This window comes from Mytilus galloprovincialis, chromosome 5, assembly GCF_965363235.1.
Source record: "Mytilus galloprovincialis chromosome 5, xbMytGall1.hap1.1, whole genome shotgun sequence".
NCBI lineage: Eukaryota > Metazoa > Mollusca > Bivalvia > Mytilida > Mytilidae > Mytilus > Mytilus galloprovincialis.
The window spans coordinates 43,082,870-43,108,476 of NC_134842.1; the positions used below are offsets into that span (position 1 = coordinate 43,082,870).

The window sequence follows — 25,607 nt, forward strand, 5'->3', positions numbered from 1 at the left end:
ATACAAAAGGACACAGAATATCTATTCATACATTATTTCCTTCTCCTTCTTCGGGATTTGTTTGCCATTTTTTATTTCTTAACACAAAGACTTTTTTCAAAGAACAAAAAGAGATAGAACATATTAACCTTCCCACTACGCTAGCAAAACATACATAAGATCTGTTATGATCTTGGTAGCTCACAATATAAATCCCTGTACGTGTAAATGCTAGGAAAAATTTGTCTGATCCTGCTTAATGGTGAAAGATATTATCCGGCAGTCAATGATACATTTAGGAAGCAGGACAAATCGCCCCACTGGCAAAACGCCCCACACCAAATCGCCCCACTTTTTCCCAACTCGCCCCTCTATTAAAAAAAATTGCCCCAAACTGGTTAACCAACTCGCCCCACTTTTTAAAAAAATCGCCTCACTTGTGAAAAGGATTAAATCCAACTAATTTTCCCCTGTCAACTCGCCCCACTTATTGAAAAAAGGTAAAATCTACTTATACAATGTATATATAATTGTTTTCATAAGTATTGACGTGGGGTAGGGACAAAGATATACAACGGGATTGCATATTTTTTTATAAGTGGGGCGAGTTGGCACTAATAAATTCCACTTGGTTTATCTAATTGTCATGAGTGACATGAGAGGGGCGAGTTGACAGGCCGTATTTCAGCGGGATTTTAACCCTTTTCATAAGTGGGACATGTTATCATACCTATTTGCAAGGGAGTTTACCCTTTTGCATAAGTGGTGCGAGTTGGTAAACAAAAGTGGCACGATTTTTTAGAAAGTGGGGCGAGTTTGCGAAAAAGTGGGGCGATTAGGTGTGGGGCTTCCCTTTTTGCATTGATGATCATTTAAACAAAATCAATATTTAGCTTCCCTAATTTTTCACTTGTACCATACCTATAAATGATTAAAGGTTACTTACTCCATAACCCCTGATCATGTGCATAGCGAATATGTGTAATATTTTTTATGTGTGTGTATGCATGTTTCTCTAATTCTTAGCGGATTTATCCTTTTTCCTTACCTGTTGATTATTTCTTTGTAACTCACGTGGTTCGTTTGTTCTCAGTTCTTTTTTGGTCAAAATTCAATTATAACGTCAAACGTTCTTGCTTTCTTCTGAATTTCCTATTGTGACTTCACGAAAAAAGACGACTATGGCTGATGACCTAACATACAAAGAACATCTTTTTGCAGAATGTTGGAAAAGAAGGATGAGTTTTGTCTTCAAATCGTCTAAAAGACATCAGATAAACAGATTCAAACACCAAATCTCGAACAACTTCGATATTATTTTTTTAAATCTCGACAGTTTCAAAATTAAAAATGTAACTTTCTTGAGTGTAGTGGTAGAGTCTATATGTATAGTGTACATGTATGCGTGTATATATGTACGTGTATGTGTGCATATATGTACGTGTATGTGTGCATATATGTACGTGTATGTGTGCATATATGTACGTGTATGTGTGCATATATGTACGTGTATGCGTGCGTTTATGTACGTGTTGTCATGCTTTGAAATTGTTTAAATAAAAATCAGACAACATCTAAAGAAATATTTTTCATTGCATTAAAAAAATTTTGAAATAATTGTTTTTATTTCTGGAAGAATTGGCTTAATACGTAAGAATAAAACAATGTTTTTTTCAAGAATTGAAATTTTAAAAAGAAAATTATTGCAAATAACGTGAATAATGCGGAGTATAACAAATGTGGTAATTGTATTGTTTGCTTATCTGGATATAAGTTAGCTGATAAAGCCTATGCAAGTCATTCATTGATGCGGATGTGGATGCGAATATCAAAGTGAAGAGCTACCAGAGAGTGATCTGTTGAAGACAGTTGTCAGACTGCGAAAAACGAAGAGATAATTTTCTTCTTATAAATTATATATACATAAGAACGAAATGAAATTTTCCTCTTGTATAGAGAATCATCTGCTCTAGATATATTGCATTTCTTATGATTCTGTATAAGTCTTGTACGATTTATTGTATACATTTAAAACAATATTATCAATTGGTTACGTTTTGTCCAATAAAACACCTGAACTAAAAATAATTATAGTTTTCCGAATATACAATGACATGTGTGACCTCATTCCGCAAGATAAAGATCAGTTATTAAAAAATACAAGTTGTGAATGTTTCATATATTCGACATCAACCAATGTGCTTATCATTCCCCTTGTGTAGTCTTGATTAGACGACTTTGTTCTAGTGGATATATTTCCTCCCTAAAATAAAAAAAAGAAGTTCTCAATTATAATTGCATAATCATATCATCAAAACATCTATCGTTGGCTTTGAAAATGTTAAATAAAACGTTGCAATTTAAGATATTTAAACGTATGGGTAATACATAAAAAAGGATAATAAAAATTTTCAAAATTGTTTGACAGTACAACACATAACCCTGTCCAAATATCCAGACATGGTACTCGGCCAAAATATTGTTGTGGTTAACCAGTTGTACATTTTAAGAGTAGGTATGTTACGCTACAAATAGACAACTATTTGAAGCCGCAAGTGCTGTAGAACAATTTATTCCTAATGAAATATACAAAATATCTTGTTACAAATTATGTATCATGTGTTTGATTAAGGTTCGAATTCTATTGCTATCCGTATTCATTTAAATGTCTATACAATCAGAAAGGATTAGGTCAAGAATGATGTAATATAATGTTATTCGATGATATGTAACTACTTTATTTCGAATGAAAATTAAAATAAAATAATCATATAAATAGTTTGACTTGTATCAAATCTAAAATTAGGGTCACAGACATCGTTGTACTTTAAAAGATAACCTGTGTATTAAGAATATTCCAGCGTAATTTTTGGGATCTAAACTTTGAAATGTTAGATTTAATTTTAAATGTTATATATATAAATATATATTATATAAAAGGAGATGTAGTTTAATTGCCAATGAGACAACTATCCACTTCGATCACTTCCCAACTGTTTTTTTTTTTCAAGTTTGCTCTTATGTTTGAATTCATATAACGCTTTTTCATGTTAGGGGAAGGGTTCACCAAGAGTTATCAATAGTAATCAATATTCAATTTTCCATGGCTTTTAATGTATAGGTTGCTTTAGCCGTACTTAGCGCAACATTTTGGATTTTTTTTGTTTTTTAACAAAGCCATGTATATTTGTTGAATTTTTACAGACACAGAAACATTTTTCGAAATAAAACCATGTTCCCCTAATATTATGTCAATTATTGGATTGATTAGTATTCAGTAAAATTTAATGTGATATAATTTTATTGAATTATATCGAAACTTACGTTTCTTTTGCTTATTTTTTTTATAATTTAAAAGGTTAAACCTGAAGGATAGCATAATGGGGAAAAAAGTCATTTGGTGTATAGATCCACTACGAAAAGTCATTTTATATGTTTGAAAAGCAAAAAGCAAAGAAAACGGATAAGTATTAGTGTTCCTCGTCTGAAAGTCTCATTGAGGTCTTTGATAACATTGAAGGTACTAATTTTACTGCATAAAATGCGTCTGTCGACAAATAGTTTCTCTTTTGTGATGGTCGAAGGCAGCATATTTTAAAATCCTAAACCTTATATAAACAACTTCTTACTATCCTACTGCCTGTCGATACATTTATTTTGGCATTACACAAGTCATGTCTTCTTTTACTGTCCATGACGTTAAAATACTATCTCTCTGGGATGTGTTTTAGTTGAATTTAGTCTCTGATGCATGATTCTTTTTATTATAAATTGTTTTTAACTTTTAACTAGCTGTCAGTTACTGCTCAAATCGTATTTTCTTGTTAATTTGACATGTTGATACTCTTTGTAATGTTGGGTTTTTTTTGTTACGTAATGTTAACTTATATCTGGTCTATATACCAGCTTTGATAAATGTTTGGAATTACTATAAATTTTCACTTCTTCGTACTATGAACATCAATATTATTTCCTTTCTCCATTTATACTGTATATACATCACACTTCCTGCATCTGTACATGAAAAACACGAAGTTGTATCTAGCACCAAGTTTATAGTTTTATTGTTGATATTCACCCACATGTACCAAGTTTTAGAATAGTTTTATTGATATACAAGAAATGTCTTGGTGTACTAAACGGAAAATTATACAGACAGAAAAGGAAGTATACTTGACAACAAAATAATTTCATTTACCTGTGGCATTTCACAGCGGTATAATACTTTTACTTTAACTATTCATCCCTTATTTTCATTAACTTTGCATTTACATTGTATCATAGATCAAATGTATTCGTTCAGTGTATGTTTATTTGTTTTGGTACGTCTTTTGATTTGGTTAAGCCATTACAATTGATATTTTATATATTTTATTGTGTGTCTTTCTATGTTGTGATGCTACACTATTGGTTCAGATAATGGTGAAAGTTTTGTACCATTAAAACAAATTTAAACCCACTGTAAGTGTTTGCACCTGTCCTAAGTCAGGAATCTGATGTTCAGTAGGTGTCGTTTGTTGTTGTGGTTCATAATTGTTTCTCGTTTCTCGTTTTTTTAGATTAGACCACCAAGGTTCCGTGTTGAAGACCATATCTTGACCTATAATAGTTTACTTTTATAAATTGTGACTTGGATAGAGAGTTGTCTCATATACACTCATACCACATCTTCCTGTATCTATATAAAAGCCGTACTTTGACTTATCCTTGTTAACTTTTTATACATTTTGACTTGGTTGAAGAGGTGTCTTATTGGCACTCAGACCACATCAAGTTATTTATATTGAACATGTTGAAGAGCTGATCATACCTTAAGTATTGACAAACTTGAATAATGAGCTTTGCATGAGAGAGATACATTCTTTAATTCCTGAATTGATTTATAAAATTTTATAACAGTAAATTTCTACTTAAAATACTTTAGTACCTCACACCTCATTGTTTTTATCTAGAAGGATCATAGCACCCTTTTGTTCCTCAATTTAGTGGTGCTTACTGTCAGGTCTTTCACTTTATTGAAATAAATACAAAAGAACTTACAATAACACTCTTTCACATATGAAATATTCCTTGACTTTGGGCATGCTATTGAAAGATGTCACACATTGGAATGCATATGCTCCCATATTCTTGAAGTAAATCCACTCTCCCCTTTTTAAGTCTGGTAGGTTGATGTTTTCAATAATTAAATCAACAGCATCGCATGTCGGTCCCCATATTGCGCTGTCATACACTTTTTCGTCGTCGTCCTGAAAAGAAATAAACCTAAATGCATATCCACCTTCCCTTAATATTTAGGTTCGCTTGAAATACTATCTCCAAAAAGACACAACGCATCTTTAACTTTTCAAATAGACTATCTTTTTTCTGGAAATTAAAATTTTAAAGTTGTGTAAAACATTTCAGTCTTAAGACTGCTGTTTAAGGTTAAATAATGTAGATATTTAGATATACCCGACGAATTGTATAAAACCCGAAATGAAGTGCATTTTGGAAACACACACAAAGGGTATAATTAGATAAATGAATAATCCATGCATTTCATGAGTATTCAAAGGTAGTGACAAGGGAAAGTAAATACTTGTATCTGGCATTTGATACGACACGTACATTTACAATGCAAAACGGTGTGCCAAGACGTTTCATCACTTAACGAACTTTATTCTGAAAATGTCATTTAGATCTTAACATAATCGGTTAAGTCCACTATGGTAAATTCAGTACCATTCAAACTATTCGGTGACAGTCAATTCGAAAGTAATCAGCGGCTTTTAAGACAATTTGGTATAGTTTTGATGTGTAAAGTTAAACACCAATTACTGAAGCAGAACAGTCCAAACATAGACTGAACAAATCTAAAGACAGATGGGGTGGCTTCCTCCATCTTGGAATTTGAAGAAAAAAAAATAATAATCTGTCTAGATCTTTACTGAAATGTGCAAATTGAGGGAGTTGTCTGAAATTGATGTGTAACACTTTTCACATTAATTTAGAAATTATGTGATTTGTCATATCTACGGCTAGCGATGTATTTTACAGACAATAGTATATGTTTGTTATATTCATTATTTTCAACTATGTCACATCAGATGACATAACGCAGATATAAGGCGAGATAACTCAGATTAAATAACTTTTTTGATAGAATGTGTTGTGTATTTACCTATATCATTATGCAACAAGAAAACGAGTCCGGTGACCATATATTTGTTTCTATTTCTTACCCGAAAGCATACTATTAGAGGGACCTTCTCTTAATATTCAAATCCCATGGTGTAGTTTTCTTTTTATCTAACAAGATAGTTTTTTTCCATGCATAATATATACCTCATCTGACTTTTTTGCAGCGTGAAAAAAATATAGTGACCCTTACTTTATCATGTTTATATTACATTTTAAAAAAGCGCAATATGAAATAAATTTTGAGAAATTGTAAAAAAAGATTTATAGTTTAGATCCCCTTCTACTTAAACTGACTGCAAGTAAGTCTGTAAATTGTTTAAAAGACTTCATAACGTTTTGTGTAGTCTTTTAAGAGGGAGCAGTCTATATAGAATTTACCGTTTCAGATAAGAATTAGTTTACTAATGTTAACAAAAAATATTGCCACACTCGCTAATATAAATGAATTGTCTAGTCATAATTATTGTCTATAAGAAGAATCATGTTACCAATTCGTCATGCAATGTCAAACGCAATATCTAAATCTTCTGTTGATATCATATTGTATATTACCTTAAAATGGGATGGAACGAACCAGCCAGGGTAGAGAAGACAGTCGAAAAAGCATCCATAAATTCCATCATTAACATAATACATTCTAATTTGTTTATACAGTGTATCTGTGAAGCCATGTAGTTCACCATCTGAAACTAACATTCGACAATATGTGATACATGTATGTGAATTATAACTCAATCGACAACAATAAATAAAGCCAAACCTGAACAAGAAACGAGCACTATACATGATAAGATGTATTCGTTTGTTTAAAATGATTTTCGCATTTCCTTTGAATAAAGCAAAATGTTCATGCCAGTACTGGCTACTAGGCTTGTGAAGCCTTTTTTGGGCATTTAATTAAACTTCAGAGGTATTGATATGTACTGAATGAAATCTCAAGTATTTGGGAGTGCAAATGTTTTAGAATTTTCATCACTTGTTTACATCCATTACATGTTAATAATTGTTTTATAAATATAAATATCGAATGTATACAAACCAGGTGTTATATTTTCAATTTCTTTATCCACAATTTTCTTCGATATAATATTGGTTGCTATTGTAAAAGCTGAGGATACGTAAAACTGTCCAGGTTCAGCTATTATTCTGACGTCATTCCCATTGAAATATTTGTCCAAGGATTTATTCACTACGGTAGATATCTATAATAATAGTTGGCATAATGAGTAAAGTTCTATTTTCTGTTTCTAAAATGAATCAATGTTCATATGGAGTTAACATTTTCTCTATTTGCTTAATATGTATTCATTATGCATTTATGAGTTTTTACTTTTTTAAACGTTTTAAACATCGGTAAATAATTGTTGCATGGTATAATAGAAAAACAAAAAATATGGGGCATAAAAAAAATACACAAAGCAACGGCGCTTTTATTTCTGCTCTTCATATCGAAGTCACAATCCGGCCTTCAACACAGAGCAAAAAAGATGTAACACCACATAATCGGACCCTTTCAAAAACGAAAACACTGAGGGGCAGTAAATTTTCAAAACAAAATAGTTTCTACACATAAGGGATTAATCTTAAACTATGTAGCATGCATTATTAAAATTAAGGTATTTTATCAAAGATAAGGGATGGTGTTCCTTGTAGAACACACAATTTACTGATAATTTTGAATTAAACAAAAAGTTTGAATTAATTCTATAATTGAGGGCATATATAACCTGTTTCTCAGATATGATAGTTATCAAAGGTACCAGGATTATAATTTAGTACGCCAGACGCGCGTTTCGTCTTCATAAGACTCATCAGTGACGCTCATATCAAAATATTTATAAAGCCAAACAAGTACAAAGTTGAAGAGCATTGAGGATCCAAAATTCCAATACGGCTAAGGTAATCTATGCCTGGGATAAGAAAATCCTTAGTTTTTCGTAAAATTCAAAGTTTTGTAAACAGCATGAAACAGGAAATTTATAAAAATGACCACATTAAATGACCAGTGCAATACTGTGATATACAAATACAGGTATATTGGTCCCAAGTCCATGACATATTTCACTATCAATTAGATCTGTTGCTTTTATTGGTGAAAAAATAACAACATTTTGTTATATGCTACTATCAAATATGCATCTAATAGTAAATCCTTCTTCTTTGATGAAAATGTACTATCTTTATTAAATTTCATTTACTTAGTGGTGTAATTACTTTTATCAAAACTTTGGTAACAAAAATAATCGATGTTTTTTTAAATACATTTTCTTGATACAGCTCAGTTGACAATAAACAATTAAAGATACAGATATAATATAATATATTCATGGGTACATATATAAAGACATTTCACTTATCAGTGTGATCATGAAAATAGAACAAATCAGACCCCTGAACGAATAATATGCTAATTATAGTAAGCCATTTTAGTACCTCTTTAAACGTGTTTTTATCATTTGGTACGCTTCTTCCGGGATAACCTCCACCTATGTTCAATAGAGTCATATCGAATCCCATAGCAAGTCCTATGTCAAATACATATCTAGACTCCTCTGTAGCTGCTCGATAAGCTTCGGCTTCTTGGCAACCACTTCCAACATGAAAACTGTAATATAGTAAAACTCTTAGACACCAGTTAAAGGACTGTCTAAAGCTGGTTAGTATCTAAGAAATTTTAACACTTCTAAATGAGTTGTTCGTGCTAATTTGACTTTCTTTTCATTATTAAATGAACAATAACCATTTAATCTAGCATCTCCTTAAATAGTGAATTTAATTGCGGATTACATACGAAATTCTCTCAATTTCCTGAATTTTGTTCGAATTTTCGTGCAGTATCATATTTTGTTAATTTGTTTTACCAAAGAACGAAAAGAAAGGGAAACATATGTAATGATCTAATTTATTTCAGTTTTTCAATTTAGTCATAAAAATGACAGTTGTTTCCCTTTTTTTAAATTTATTTGAGATTGTGATTTTGCCGTTTGTCAAAAGAATTTCCCGTTTTTAATTTTCCTCGCAGTTCGGTATTTTTCATTTTTTATTTTTTATTTATTTTATTTTTATTAGAAATACTTTTTTTAAGTAGTACTTTGTTGTTTACAGTCATTTGTAGAAACGGATTTGTACTGTTGTGATACACATGACACATGTTATTTTATAATGTTCAGTATGACATGTTTTACAAAATTATGTCATATAGACTGTATCAGTGGATAATCTGAATAATACTCGTATATGCACTTTTAAGGTAATTTTATGCAGTAACACTTCAGCAATTTCATTTTAACGAAATACAAGTGTTGATTGTAGTAGTTTTATTTTCCACATTATGATTTTAGAGTTTTACCACCACAAAAGCAAATTCAAATGAAGAGAGCTTTATCTAAATAAGTAGCTTACCTTACACCAATTACGTTTAATGTCAATTCCTTTGCATATTTAAGAAGCTGTGATGCTTTAAAAGGATGACATCCGAACTTTCTTTTTAATGGATGTTTTACCTTGTGGTTTGTTTGTGGACATATTCGCAAAACCAGTCTTTAAAACATGAAAATAAATATTTTAGATTACAACGATATAAAATACCAAGTACTAGTATACAAAATTAATATACCAATTCATTGCAAAACTGAGGTGTTACACAGGGGTATAACTATAGAAACACACACTTTGTACCAGTTTGATGTTTATATTAATGTGGTATATATGAATTATTAAGCAGTTATTTAAATTAACCATATGTTCGGTATCGTCAACGATGCATCATACCTTAATTTCTTCTTTTGTGTGTATGCAAATTGAATGCTTGAGAGTTCTAAACATAATATTGTTTATTTCTAAAACCAAAGTTACTGTAAACCAACTTATTTTCGCGGATACTTTATTTCGCATTTAGCCCTTTCGGGTCCATTTCGCGGCAATTTAATTTCGCGATTTTCTAATTAACTTGATGTAGTTAAATAAGGAAAGATCCAAGTTTTACATATTCGCGACGATTTAAATTCGCGTTATTTTTCTACTGCGAAAGTTGCGAAAATAAATCGCTCGCGAAAATTAGTTGGTTTACAGTAATTGATTCAGGGACGTTCGAATAAAGCTATAAAGGGATGACCACCTTTTGAAACAAGAAATATTCAGTCAATAGCGACAACACGATTGTTACCAAACAAGAAATAGGACAATAGTTATCATACACTATGTACTTACGTTTATTGATTTGTTTGAAACGAACAGATTGGATATTTATAGTATGAAGTTGCTCTAATATGTTTCTCCTAGAAAAGAGAAATCAGTCCTCTTTCATTTACGATCTTAACTGTTTTTAACTGTTAGTACACATTTTAAGACAATTCGGAAAAGTAAAATGCATGATGAAACTGTATAGAATAATAATTCTTCTACGTTTTAAATGACATCAATTTTTTATCAGATACGTCTCAGACAAGCAAATTAAACAGGCGAATACAAAGACCCAATGCCAGTAATTTGTCAGTTATGACCAAGATTGACAAAAGTTTAATCACAATGAATACAGTATTTGAGACCATCAAATTCAAAAGAAAATTGACTCCACAATATATGTAAATACATGTATAAACATCAAGTCTATTCCTAAATACTTTGCGGCAGGATACACTTCTTTGATCTTTTCTAGTTCATCATCACAATCAAATGTCATCATAGCTACGTCATAATCAGCGGCATATTTCAAAAATGAGATCTGTTTATATGGATTAGCATAGATGATTCTGGTCGGATCAACCCCAAGATCCAGAATTTTCTGTATTTCAATCTAAAGAGAAACAAATATCTTACAAATACAATTGCTACATGCATTAATCAACTTTCCCTAAAGGTATATATTTTCAGCAGGATCAACAAGTTATAACTTCTGAAATAATAGGTAGCAGTACATATATGAAAAAAACCAGTACTACATGCATCTTCATTGCATAGTATTGCTTTCATGCGATATGTAGAGAAAACTCATCAGCTTACGAATTGAACTGTTTTTCTGTACGCCACATTTTTTAAATCATAAATCAATTTGATGTCATACTTTTACAAATATAACAACAATAACGAAGCGTCAATATTTATGAGCACAGCTTTTAAGATTTTTTACAATCACATATCAACTTTCCTATATAAATGTCACTTCTTAGTACATAAAATTGAGTAAAGAAAATCGACATTATTGTGTATTTTCATCAATAAGATCATAATATACCAATCTTATTTTTTAGAACGTAAGACGCGCGTGTTTCGACAACATAATAGTCATAGAAGGCGATGAAATCAAAGCATAAGCGGATTTAGGGTTTTTTTTTCTTTTTTCTTTTCATAAACGAGAAAGATGATTCTAAAATGCGTGGCTGCACTATCCCCCATGGATTGTATATTCAACTTCAAAGGACGGAATTTACTGCACATTTTCACGCTTTGTTCGCTACTGACGACAACCCCGGACAGTTTAAAAAAACACGTTCAGAATTGGGTAAATAGAATGGTGAACACAGAATGTTAATCTCAAAAACAAACAAAAAAAGTACCACCAAACAGCCTTATTAAGATCACCAGCACACATTATGGAACGCCGTAACTGCCTTATGTTAAAAACTTTCACTATATGATGGTACTTTGTCATTATACGATGGTACTTTGACATTATACGATGGTACTTTGACATTATACGATGGTACTCTGACATTATATGATGGTACTCTGACATTATACGATGGTACTTTGACATTATATGATGGTACTTTGACATAATATGATGGTACTTTGACATTATATGATGGTACTTTGACATTATACGATGGTACTTTAACATTATACTTTGCTTTGTCAATTTCGAGTAGCTCGGTGTCCTCTGCAATTTTGATTTTACATTTTTATATCACCAGATCAACATCAAAATTGGTAAACAAGCATACACAAAAATGAAGGACATTTATATTTTTTTTTACATTAATCAGTACAAATACTAGATTATTGATAAATCGATATCTTATAAATTGATGTAAACGGGAAACACTGATACCCTGTTATAATTTTTAAGATATCTTTTTTACCTTAAATGTGATAAAAAAAAATTCCCATAGCAAGTGAACTTTTAGAAGGATTTCCGAATATCATTCTTCAAAAAAAAAAAAATTTCAGTCAGCGTTTACTAATGTCAATGGCCATTTGAAAATAACATTCATATTTTCTTTCTTTCCCCCTATGTTTCTATTGTTGATATTGTACCTTTGACTATGGGTTGATGCTTTAAAAAATCATAAATCCATTTTTCGCCGAAATTAATTTTTCCATAGCAGATAAGATTGAAAAATGATGAAATAATCTAATTATTTAGATTTTTTTAAATTCAAATCAAGGTTTTCTGTTGTCAACTGCATTTTGAAATGCAAACTCCAAACCTCCGTTCGACAGATGTTGTATGTACAGTATACAAAGGGATCAACATAATAGAAAGGTTGACTTTATAATAGTTTCTGCTTTGCCCACTTTCATTATTTAGAAATAAAAAGTGGTAATTTTATTGAAAGTTCTATCGACAATAGAATAACACAGATACATTCAAAACCAAGGTTATGTCAATTTACCAAAATTATGAAGTCTAGACTTTATTTAAATACACATACGAGATATCATGTGTCATAATAAAACATATATCTCGGTGAGCCATTTAAAACTATCAGAGTGTTTATAAAAATGTCTTTAACGAAAATACGAATACGAATAGTTTTATTTTGATTCGGTTTACATTTAAGAATACAAACATAAGCTCTTAAGAGCTTTTTACCGAATATAAAATAACATAAACACAACATTTAAACACACAAACATGCAGACAAGATATATAACAGCATAGGCACATTGAAAAACATGCAAAGCACTACTAAAATACATATCTTAACAACCAAAGCTGAAGCACAACTAAAATTAAGCACTAATAAAAATATAGCACACATGCAAACATTTAAGGCATACTAGCATGTTAGAGCAACTTCTAAAATATGAAAAAGCTTATCTACATGCAGATCAACAACATTTTGAACACAAAAGAGGAAGAACTTATTGAATTTCAAGACCAGAGTTCAATGGTCATAAATAGACTTAAAATTTTATAGGAAGAACCTACATGCAATATAGGGTCAACAAATGCATCTATTTAACACTATTTAGAATTGGTTTGCTGAACCCAGTTGAATGTCATCAGGTCAATGATGTAGTTACCTCATAGCATTATGGACACAAATTGAGGTTTTGTGTATAGGTCACCTCATGGAAGTGCCCTTATTTGTTGGTGAGCACATTATTTGAACAGTGACATTATTTGATTGTTTGTATTAATTAGCTTTAGTTGAAGTTGTTAAAAAGTTACTTGAATGAAGAGATGATTGGAATGTTTTAGTATGCAAAGGTAGGGTAAGCTTATATCACCACTTATCCTAACCTCAAACAACTTGACCCAATGAACTTTATTCCATTATGTCTTTCATTTGATGAAGAGAGACATGTTGTTTTATTCTCTCTCGTTCTTTTTAGTGACGCTTGTCCAGGCCACACCTTTTGACCTAGACGTTAGATGTATGGCACATGAGTGTATTGCCAAAATGTTTGTCGTGACCGTCAGGTCAAATTACCGTTTTAGTGTTAACTTGTCTCAAGCATGTTTCAATTTTTTTACCTAGGCTTCAGATATTTGACTTTTACACATATAGTGTAAAAGAATTGTTGTAACTTTGACTTTTACACATATAGTGTAAAATAATTGTTGTAACTTTGCCAAAAGTGGCAGGGGATGATTGCGTTTAATGGAAATGCAAACAAACAACTTTTGAGTTGATTGATATAAACCAAAAATTATGTATGAAACTGCATGTACAATGGTGTAGTTCACTTTGTAATATGAGTGCTGTAATCGTAGAAGACGCAGTGAACATAGTGTTGTACATGTATTTGTATGCTTTCATGTGCTATGCATTATGCTCATAAATGAACGCGAGTGTGTACATAGAGTGAATCCATACTCTGATTTTGTCAGTCAAAATTGAGGTCAAAACAATCTATGTTAGCGATATTGTGGAAAATATCTTTAACAATAAAATCAAATGTTATATAGAAATGTTCATAGCAAGGTTCTGACCAAGTGCATCCTGGCCAACACAGGCTATAACAAACTATCAGATGCTGAAATTTTAAAGATCAACTTGTGTTAATTTATCAACAAATATTTTCTTGTAATAATTTCCAAAAACTTTAAATAGTCATTTATTTCAAAGTTTTCATGAGAACGGTTGACTTCTCTCAATGCCAGTCTAGACTGTTCATTGATTAAATGGCTAATTGGGGCAAATATTGGTCGGTCCCCTTCTTCTGTGTTATTCAATTTAATATGTCCTTCAAGTCCATACTCTAGTAATTCGGTTCCACTAAGTTGTATGCCTACTGGGTTTTGAAGTTGGCCAGATGACCACAAAATCAAAGGAGACGATATAACTGTACACATCCTATGACCAGCCCATGCTGTTTCCCACCGTTGAAGCCTTCTGTTTATCTCCCCATTATATATATGAAATGTAGAGCTACCAAATGCTGAAGGTTAAATGGTTTTAGAATATCTTGATCTTCCATATAATAAAATAATAACATAGGATACACTCAAATATGTCCCTCCATAATCTCTTAGACCCTTGATTGTGGGTACTCCGGCCTGTTAACATACTTCCATCACCCCTTTCACTGAGCATAAAGTCTGCAACTGACACGTTTTCCAGTCCCTTGTCCGATCTAATCCTTAGAGGCACACCGAAGTTGGCGACACCTGACAAAAACAGATTTAGACTGTTAGAGACGTGTTGTTATTACAGCATTTAAGAAAATTTGTCGTTCTGCTTAAACCATCAACACCACCTATTATTATGAATTGCCAGCGTACAAGCTTATGGTTAGTGTCTATATGCCACAAGTGGTTAGTCCCCATTACGTTATAAATTCGTCTGTGAATTCTTCCCGATTTCCTTGTTTGAGCTTCAGATGAATCTAAACGTTGAGTAGAGTCTCTTAGACGCCATCTCTGTACTCACCATCGTTAAGTTCTGAAAATGTACGTTTACTCAGATCGAACTGTGCCATTCTTCGATATATTCAGTTACGAGCAAAAGCTTTGCAACAAATCAAAATCCATTATCAAGTAAATTTTCAAGTGTTGATTTGCTCTGTCAAATTAAGGAGGTCCGGAACTTCCTTGAATTGTCTGTGGTTTAATAGTCCCATATTTAATACACTCAATTCGACTCTTCATCATGTCTGCTGCATATGAAACTCCTAGAGCTTCTATTTCATGTCTCGAAAGCATACCCACAATGTTTGGTGTTATCTATTCTCTTTTAAAATGTACAAACGCATGCTTCAAATCAACCTTCTTTAGTACACTCAACATGAGTGATTCGTCCATTTTGTTTTTATGCCCCATTTATGGGCATTATGTTTTCTGGTCTGTGCGTCCGTCCGTCCGTTCGTCCCTTCGTCCGTCCGTTTGTCCCGCTTCAGGTTAAAGTTTTTGGTCGAGGTAGTTTTTGATGAAGTTGAAATCCAATCAACTTGAAACTTAGTATACATGTTCCCTATGATGTGATTTTTCCAATTTTAATGCCAAATTAGAGATTTCTCTCCATTTTCACGGTTCATCGAACATATAAAATGATAGTGCGGATGGGGCATCCGTGTACTTGGGACACATTCTTGTTTTTTTCTAATTTCCCATGATTCCTTTTTGTCTTTACAAAATAACAAAGTACCATCATATAATGTCAAAGTACCATCATATAATGTCAAAGTACCATCGTTTAATGTCAAAGTACCATCATATAATGTCAAAGTACCAGCATATAATGTCAAAGTACCTTCGTATAATGTCAAAGTACCATCATATAATGTCAAAGTACCATCGTATAATGTCAAAGTACCATCGCATAATGTCAAAGTACCATCATATAATGAAAGTTTTTAACATAAGGCAGTTACGGCGTTCCATAACACATGATAAGACGGTTAGTGGTATAGATGCAAAGGCTGATACATCAATTGCAAGTCGGGTAGATACGATCTGTTATTAAATAATTGAATTAATCTAAAAAGTTTATTTTGAGTAACCATATGCCGGATGAACAAAAAGTGTGCCAATTATTGAAAAACATGTGGTTGTTATAACAAGAAAACCTCTCTAATGATCAAAAACATTTCTCACCCCCCCCCCCCCCCCACTTCAAGCTCTGGATCCGCGCCTGCACCTTGCTTGCACAATCAAAGGACAGCCCCATGTCAGCCATAAGTCGCAGCACAGGGTAAAAATCATTGCATTTCACTGCTGCAAGGAATACATAAAAACAATACCTTATGGACTTACAAAAAGATATAATGATTCGACTTTGTTTTGTGTTTTTGTACATTGTGCTGCTATTAGTCTTTTAGTTGTTCTTTGTGTTTTATCATTGCATTGTCAATTTGTTTTCGACTTATGAGTGTGGATGGGGTTTTTTCTTGGTTATCCTTTGCCTCTCTATTATAATGTTTATCAACTATTAAGTTATGATCAGATATTATAAGTGAGATAAAAGTTATCAAAGGTACCAGGATTATAATTTAGTACGCCAGACGCGCGCCTCGTCCACGCTTATTACTACCTCAAATATATATATAAAAAATATTTATATTTTTTGGACGATTCTTTTAAAGACGAAACAACATTATAATTATAAGCCTGATATCTTGGATAAAACTTAAAACATCTAAGTCGATGTCTTTGCCCTTTTCACGTCCAATTTATTCTCATGTCGTGCAAGGGATGTTTTTATCTTTCGGAAAAAAAATAGAAGCGAGGAGAATCGGCCCGTTAATCATGGCACTCGTTAGCAGCTACTCTCTAATGCAAGGGGGTGTTTTTGACTATGAAAACATTATCATCTTTAAGTATTTACCGTAGAATGGTACAACCGTCGGAAAACTTTTTTGCCAAATCTTGTGTTTTCTGATAATATCTCCTAGATCACCAATGAAAAAGGGATTTTCCTGTCAAATATATAAATAGATACTAGTATCTATCATAGTTACATTATAGTTCGTTTATATCATAGTTATAGTATAGTTCGTTTCTATCATAGTTATATTAAAGTTCGTTTCTATCATAGTTATAGTATAGTTCGTTTCTATCATAGTTATAGTATAGTTCGTTTCTATCATAGTTATATATTATAGTTCGTTTCTATCATAGTTATATTATAGTTCGTTTCTGTGTATGTTACCTTTTAATGTTGTGTTTCTGTTGTGGCGTAGTTATCCTCTGATATTCGATGCGTTTCCCTCAGTTTTAGTTTGTAACCCGGATTGGTTTTCTTCTCAATAGATTTATGAACTTCGAACAGCGGTATGCTACTGCTACCTTTATTCATGTGTAATTATATGGTAGTGAAGGTGTCACATAAGTGTTACATGTTGTCTTTTCTTTTCTGAGTCAACGTTTTTTTTTCTAATGTAAAGGTGTTGTAAAAAACATCTTTAATATATTCATACATAACGCATACCTAGAACATATGGATTGTTTTAATGAAGGTTTTCAAATTTGGTAATAAGAAATCGCGTTAGTAGTAAATTTAGTTTTTCAATCACGATCAACATCAAATTATCAAAAGAAGTAAACATAGGATAAATAGTCCTTATTGTCTGAATAGTTGCTCTTTTTAAATGTGCATTTATTGTAATATTTCACCTATAAATATTTATCATATGCTTATAGGAGAAATCAAAGCTTTCAATATGTGTACGAAATATAATTCTATTGATCCAAATATCTATTTGTTGGTTTTTACTATGCATTAAATATGTCCATTATTATTCTGCACCTAACATTCCTAAAAAATTGTATGAATAATCATGATTATAATGATTTATTGTAAATATACGTATACCCAACGATTTATGTGTGTTTGCATATGTGTGTGTTCCGAATTTATCTATTTACACATAAAAAGGAGTATCTGATATCAACCCATTATAATGTTACTATTTAAGATTTTGATAGCGCATGTAAATATGAAATCATGGTATATTTTGAAGCACTGTAAATCAACATACATCCGCTCCAATCTGATTAGTCTTCTCTTTGATTAGACTATCAATGCAGTGTTGTTTTTCCACTAACTCAAACAGGCTTTTTATGCTCTTTCGGACATAGTTCGTCATACTTCCTTTAATATCCCTTAAAGTACATGAAGTAATAATGTTGAATTGCAATAATCTCACATGTTATATAGGGATAAAATTGAGAAGGAAAATTGGGAATGTGTCAAAGAGACAACAACCCGACCATAGAACAGACAACAGCAGAAGGTCACCAATAGGTCTTCAATGCAGCAAGAAACTCCGGCACCCGGAGGCGTCCTTCGGCTGGCCCCTAAAGAAATATCTATACTAGTTCAGTGATAATGGAAGTCATACTAAACTCCGAATTATACAGAAGAAACTAAAATTCAAACCACACAAGACTAACAAAGGCCAGAGGGATGCCTTCCAAAATACAATGCATAAATTAACTCATCAAAGATACCAGGATTAAGATTTTGTTTAACTTATCATATTTACCATAGTTAATTCTGTCCTTAAAACCCGTCTGATTAAAACGTTTCCCCTGTTTGGTACACCAAAAGCTTTATAAACTTTTACAACATGGTCCTTTGTTTGGTGCAGTTTAGTAATTTAAAACAAATCATTTTCGTTGTCCTACATCCCCTTTTATTCATATATACCATGTTTTTAGTGAGGTTTTTGATAAACCCGTATCGTACAAATCTAATATATATATATATATGATATAATCATCAAACTAGTACGCATAAACTAGTCCATCTTTTAAATCGTATCTCACGATCTTTGTACGCCCACACCACTTGTATACATAATATAATGCTTAATGTTTCAAGGTAAAATTTTATCACCTAGTGCAAAAAGGTATATGTCAAACAAACTTTATATCTTGTTACCAAATCTGTACAAATTATAATTTGTACAATCTTACATCTTGTACACAGCATATATGTGATATAATCAGCAAACAAGTACATGTAGTACCAAAATAACCCTCCACATCAAAATAGAATTGAATAGCTGTCACGTTAAAATTCATAAAAGGATTAATAGTTCATACGTTTAAGAAAATATTTATATTTAATATAGAGTACTCATAAACTAAACCGTCTTTTAAAATCCTATCTCACGATCTTTGTACGCCCACACCACTTGTATACATAATATAATGCTTAATGTTTCAAGACCGTTCAGCTATTGAATTTACTAAATGTGTATTTTATGTTTATTTTATCTTTATACTTATAAATAACATTTTGTTTAAGATTGTTCGCTACTCTGTTATTATTTGATAGTAAATGAATAAAGGAATTGATAATATGAAGGGTCAGTGTGCTTGTTTTCAAGATATATAAGTAATTGAAAGTTTGGTGGGAAATGAATTTTGCTTATACTTAAATGATTTTAGCTTATGCTAAGATTAATTTAGCTGATACTGAACAATTATTTAGTTTATGATTTATTAATTGTGCTCTCCAATGAAAAGTTGACTTTCTTTACTATTTGGTTGGACAGTTGCTGCATGCGGTCCATTTTGATACTAAACATATCGCACCTAAATTTAGAATTGTATATGGTTACAGAAGACCCTGTACATACCATCGTTTTTATATTCATTTTCTGACTATGTGTGATAGAATTTTAGAGGATTGGATACGTTTACTGAAAGTTAAAAATCCACAGTGAATGTCAAAATATTTATTTAAGGTGGTACCCAACACCTTGACTGAAATTAATTTGGCTCGTTTAAATTTATATTTTGAACATATTTTCTTTGACCCTTTGACAAAAAATATTTCAAAAAACTTGAACCTCACATTTTCTTGGAATAATGTCATTGGATATATAGCAGTTTGTCAAACACTTAATTTGATCATTGAGAAGCTTAATATTTCCTTAACAATACAACGTGATTAAAACGTTCAGCTGATTTTACAGAGTTATCTCTCTGTAGTGTTAGGTACCACCTTAAGGAGCTACCATTTCATTTTGATGGTAGGTGGCAAGGACAATTGAACAAAAAAAATGGCAGGATTCAAACCTGAGAAAATAAAAAAAGCAGACTACTCTCTTCGACAAATGGAACGAGACAGCGCGTGAAAAAAAGCCGATTACATATATTGTGAAAAAAATTGTGAGCAAAAAACTACCCTCTCCCCCTTTTCCCCCTCTTAAGAAAGCATATGGTTTCTCTTAAAGTAATGGTTGCATTTTTCGGATTATATCAATTATGACCTTGATTCCGCGACAACATTTCTATACAAGCTTAATAAAATATAGCATATACTAAATATAATTTAACATACGCTAAAATGATTAAAGCATATGCTTTATTCGATATCTATGACCCTTTTTCGCGTCATAATTATGTTCAATTTAAGGTAATATATTGTATATTATACATAAATGCAGTACAAGTACATTCTTATTTGAGTTTTCGAGATATGGATGTGCATGTTGTCAACATTTGAATACGTTATGTATTTTGCAAATGCAACTCGTTTAAATCCACGTGTATGCCAACAAAGCAAACGAGACCTAAAATAGAGATTAACACAAGCTAAAAAGCATATAAACCCTCAAAAACTTCAAAACTATTTTATTGTTAAGTTAGTTCAGACTGCAGAGATCCTTTCATTGATAAATTGACAACAATGTGTTCTGACCTTTAATTTGTTTACAAGAACGATAGTTTTAATGTTAACACTAGTTAAACCACATATTGAGACTAATTTTGGCGTGTATGCTAAAATATCAATGCATATAATATAAATTGATAACATATGAGGAATTTTTTATCAACTGATTTAGAAGCAAAAATATCAAGGAAGAAATCACTAGGGATAGTTACATCTTAAATCATAAAAAACACAATCGGCCACCTTCCAAACTATTGTATTCCTATACATGTTTTTCAAGATACAAGATCCAAAAAAATGGGCGAGTACCAAGGTATTACACTACTTTTTTAGCTTCATACGATATTAAGACTGTTCCTCCTTTTTTTACGTATCCGTTTTACTGAATCTCAGTGTATATAAACCTAATTCGTCATAAGTTATTTTATATTAATCTTCATCAATGAAACTAAGAAAGATCTGATATTGTAAATTCAGAAAGGTGAGAGGTTATTATCATTGCAAAAATTGCGACTGGCTGAATTTATCTGTATGAATAGTTACCTGTTATTGCAATAAATAACTGGCATTTGTTATCCGTGCTTCAAAAATTGCAAAAATAAATGCACGCTTTAATTTTTAAATTTACAGTACATAAACTTACCAGTGCACTTGCTTAATGCCAAATAAATGAAGAAAACGTCGGGTTAACAGACCGAATACAAACGGATGTATCCGTGCGTTTATTGTCCTATTTTACAAGTTTTAAAAACATGTAAATAAGTTGTTAAAAAAGTAAAAAAATCTTATTTTCAGTTGTTGGTCGTCACAGTTTGTGGACCCTTACAATTTTACATAATACATTCTCCCCCACTTTTTCTGAACTAACAACAATATATATTGTAATATACTTTGTGTTCTTTCACTTTTTCACATGACAAGGAACTAATTAAATTGTCAAATCTAAAGCATCGTCGATATTCCATCATCTATTTTGTCATGCCGTTTATATGTTATTGAATTATTATTACTACATTGGTAGGGTGATTGGTAGTAATAAAAACCTGTGATTGCAGTAATAGTTGTACACTTATATTGTAGGGATCCACTGGAGGGGTTTCCTATTCCGAAGTTTATAACTAACTTACACCCTACCCTAAACCATATATATTGCGTATTAAAAAAAAATGAGATTACTAGATAGTATTTTTATTGACATTATCAAACCATGATTAATAAAAAAAAATCAACAGAATTTTCAGACGAAACCCACTAGTAACCTTATTTTATGGGAAGATTTTACAAATGTCGAAATAATCATTTCGCATAATACCCATTAAATATTCTTTCATAAACCATAGCTTTTTAATAGGTAAATGATGGTCGTATTGTGCATTGTGATAGAAACAAATGCATCACGCTCCATGTATGAAGTCAATATGCACGGATATCAGACGGACACATTTTTGAGTCAGGAGTTGGATTTGGCATAAGAGACTATAGATGACGCAATATTTATAACTCAAAGTACAACAGCCTAATGAAGGTAATCATCCATCATCAATTTATTTCACATGTTTAATTATCAAAAAGCACCCCCCTTTTTTTTACCGACATTAAAAAACACTTATTATTCCAAAATATTATGGGATAGTTGTGTCTTGATAAGAAACCTCAATACACACAAAATAAAAAAAAAAAATACATATGAAGAATATAGAATAGACAATGATAGAATAGAAACCTTTAATTTGATTTTTTTTTCATAAAAAGAAGTTTCTGTATCTAATTTTTATCGATTTAAGTTATCAACACTATCACAGTTTTCTAAATAACGAAGCCTCCTGAGGTTGCGGGGTTATCACCTCTCCCTAGATAAAAATAAGATGGTGGTCTGCCAAGAACATAAAAAAACGTGTTAATACCATTCGACGCTTATTACTAACAATAGTATTAAGAAGATACATTTTCATTTGACCAAGTAGGTCACCTTTGGGGAATATTCCGTTACCTGTTGAATCCTTCAGTTTAAGAATCGACTAAGCTCTCCATCAGGATATTTATTTGGCACAACATTTTAAAATTTTGGATCCTCAATGCTCTTCTACTTTGTACTTGTTTGGCTTTATCAATATTTTGATATGAGCGTCACTGATGAGTCTTATGTAAACCAAGTTCGCGTCTGGCGTATTAAATCATAATCCTGGTACCTTTGATAATTATTATCGCCACTGGGTCGATGCCACTGCTGGTGGACGTTTCGTTTCCGAGGGTATCAACAGCCCAGTAGTCAACACTTCGTTGTTGACATGAATATTAATAATGTGGTCATTTTTATAAATATTCTGTTTACAAAACTTTGAATTTTTCGAAAAACTAAGAATTTGTTATCCCAGGCATAGATTACCTTAACCGTATTTGGCACAACTTTTTTGAATTTTGGATCCTGAATGCTCGTCAACTTTGTACTTGTTAGGCTTTATAAATATTTTGATATGAGCGTCACTGATGATTCTTATGTAGACGAAACGCGCGTCTAACGTATTAAATTATAATCCTGTTACCTTTGATAACTATTTGCACAGTGTCAATGACATTGTCATATAGTATTATGACATTGTCTCTTAGAATGAAAGGCTATTAACTATACTTTTGTCCTGATTCAAAAGTTGATTGATTTAGAAAAAGTTGTTATTTGCTTATATGCATTGAAATGTTTCAGGCAAATGATGGATTGGATCAGGGTTCTGTGTATTCATATTATTTATATACCTCTCCTGACTCTTCCAAAATGTGAATGTATTTCCCATAACATTTCAATGCATATAAGCAAATAACAATAATTGGAAATTAACAAATCAAGTTTCCCCTTGTTTTACCTATGTACAAGCTTTAGTTACTATGTAACTTCCAGTTTCCAAAATATTCTATGGAAACACCAAACAAAAAACTAATGGTGCATTGTAATACCCAAGATATATGTTTATGACCCAGAATTTTTTTCTGCAATAAAATATATCAATTTATACTATCGAGACATTGAAAAAATAAGGACTTGACAACGAATGAATGAAAACAAATCATAAAGAGCAGAAAAAAACACCAAACATCTCTTCATTTTAACAATAGTTTTAACATTGCCAGAACAGCGGAGGTAACCAAACAATCCGGTTCAAACGACCATTTGTTCTTAAAATGTCCCGTTACAAGTTAGGAATATGACAGTTGATATCAAATAGTCCGTTTCTATATATTTTGGCGCTTGTTGATTTAAGTAAGCATTTGATTTGTTAAAACATTGCAGTAAAGTCTTTCTGTTGTTCCGTTGTTTTCCTCTCATAGTTGATGGGTTTACCACGGTATTAATTTTGTACCCGGATGTGTTTTCTCTCAATAAATTTATGACTTTGGATGAGCGGTAAACTCCTTTTGCCTTTTGTTGCATATGAACACTATGAAAATAATATTTTTAATGAAAAATATGATGTTAAATGATAGAAAATATTCTAATCGTGTTTGCGATTTAAGTTAGCATTTGATTTGTTATAACATAGTTTTAACTTTTGAACTTTTTGAACCTTGTATAGATGCTTAAGTCTGTGGTATAAAGTATTTTTGCGAAAGGTCATTTTGATAGAGAAAATGTATACTAACTCGTTTCGCTAATATGAATTAAAAAAAGTCACTGTTTGAGATTTCATAAATGTATTAGACTCATTTATGATAAATCAGGCAAATTATAGCTTATTAATAGCAGGTTATATCTGTTGCTAGAGAACCAAAAATGATAATAAAAAAAATATCATTTATTTAAGTCTTCTATACCTAATCTATAGATATTATAAAAATTCAATTAAAGTTGGGCTAAAATAATTTAGATATTTACATCAATAAACAACAATCTTTAAGACGTAGAACTACTGCATGTGAACACATATAAGTCATATCATTTATCTTTATACTGTATTTGATTTTCAGCTAATTTTCTCTTTTGTTTTTCATTTTAAAATTGATAACCTTAGTTTGATATATGTTATCTTACTAAAATCTATATCGTTTGGAACAGATTGACGGTATATACATATGGTGGTTTATCTACTTCAGTGATTTACCTGACAATGTTGCCGACACTTTAAATGTAACGTTTAGAAGTAATTGATACAATGCTTAAATTTCTTTAATGGGGGCGTGGCGAAACTAATTTGATGGAGATTAATCTTGAATTACTCAAATTATATATCATCGCAAAGGAATGTAACTATATGGTTGATATTAAAATAATTTGAATTGGAGTTATATTGAAAACAGTTTCTATTTGTTTGTCAACCTATCAAATATTCACTTCCCTACAAGTATATGATTAACATATTTGGCTGATCAATCTTAATTGTTGGTAATAGTTTCATTGTTGAACTTCATTTTTCAATGCAGTATGTTCAATGATTTTGCTAAATGTCCTTGCATCATATGTTATTCAATAAACACTTGAAGAAGGTTATATGTCTGTTTAGAGTTAATAATTGTGTTTACTTTTGTAGCCTAAACTTTTAAATGCTTCAAATACTGAATTCAAAGATAAAAAATGATGTGAATTTAGACTTATCGATTTTGCACTTTTAACAGAAATTGTCTTCCTACTTAAATAACCTCTAACACTTAATTTGATATGAA

General features: G+C 31.4%; 1 protein-coding gene across 1 annotated transcript; it reads right to left on the reverse strand.

Moving 5' to 3' along the window:
* Nucleotides 1-1,979: 1,979 nt before the first annotated feature.
* On the reverse strand, nt 1,980-18,417 carry LOC143074043 (ornithine decarboxylase-like). Its single transcript, XM_076249595.1, has 10 exons — nt 18,310-18,417; nt 17,157-17,247; nt 16,470-16,546; nt 10,785-10,957; nt 9,565-9,702; nt 8,596-8,767; nt 7,202-7,364; nt 6,715-6,851; nt 5,020-5,228; nt 1,980-2,242 (listed from the first exon to the last, which is right to left on the reverse strand). Exons 1-10 carry the CDS (start codon nt 18,415-18,417, stop codon nt 2,185-2,187), a joined length of 1,326 nt encoding a protein of 441 aa, XP_076105710.1. The 3' UTR covers nt 1,980-2,184.
* Nucleotides 18,418-25,607: the final 7,190 nt, after the last annotated feature.

Excerpts from the sequence above, each read along its gene's own strand:
- LOC143074043 (XM_076249595.1), bottom strand. The coding sequence starts at position 18,417 with ATGACGAACTATGTCCGAAAGAGCATAAAAAGCCTGTTTGAGTTAGTG. Across the intron at positions 5,229-6,714 it reads TCGTTCCATCCCATTTTAAG|GACGACGACGAAAAAGTGTA; the intron begins GTAATATACAAT and ends ATTTCTTTTCAG. Across the intron at positions 2,243-5,019 it reads ATATGTGAAAGAGTGTTATT|GGAGGAAATATATCCACTAG; the intron begins GTAAGTTCTTTT and ends TTTTTATTTTAG.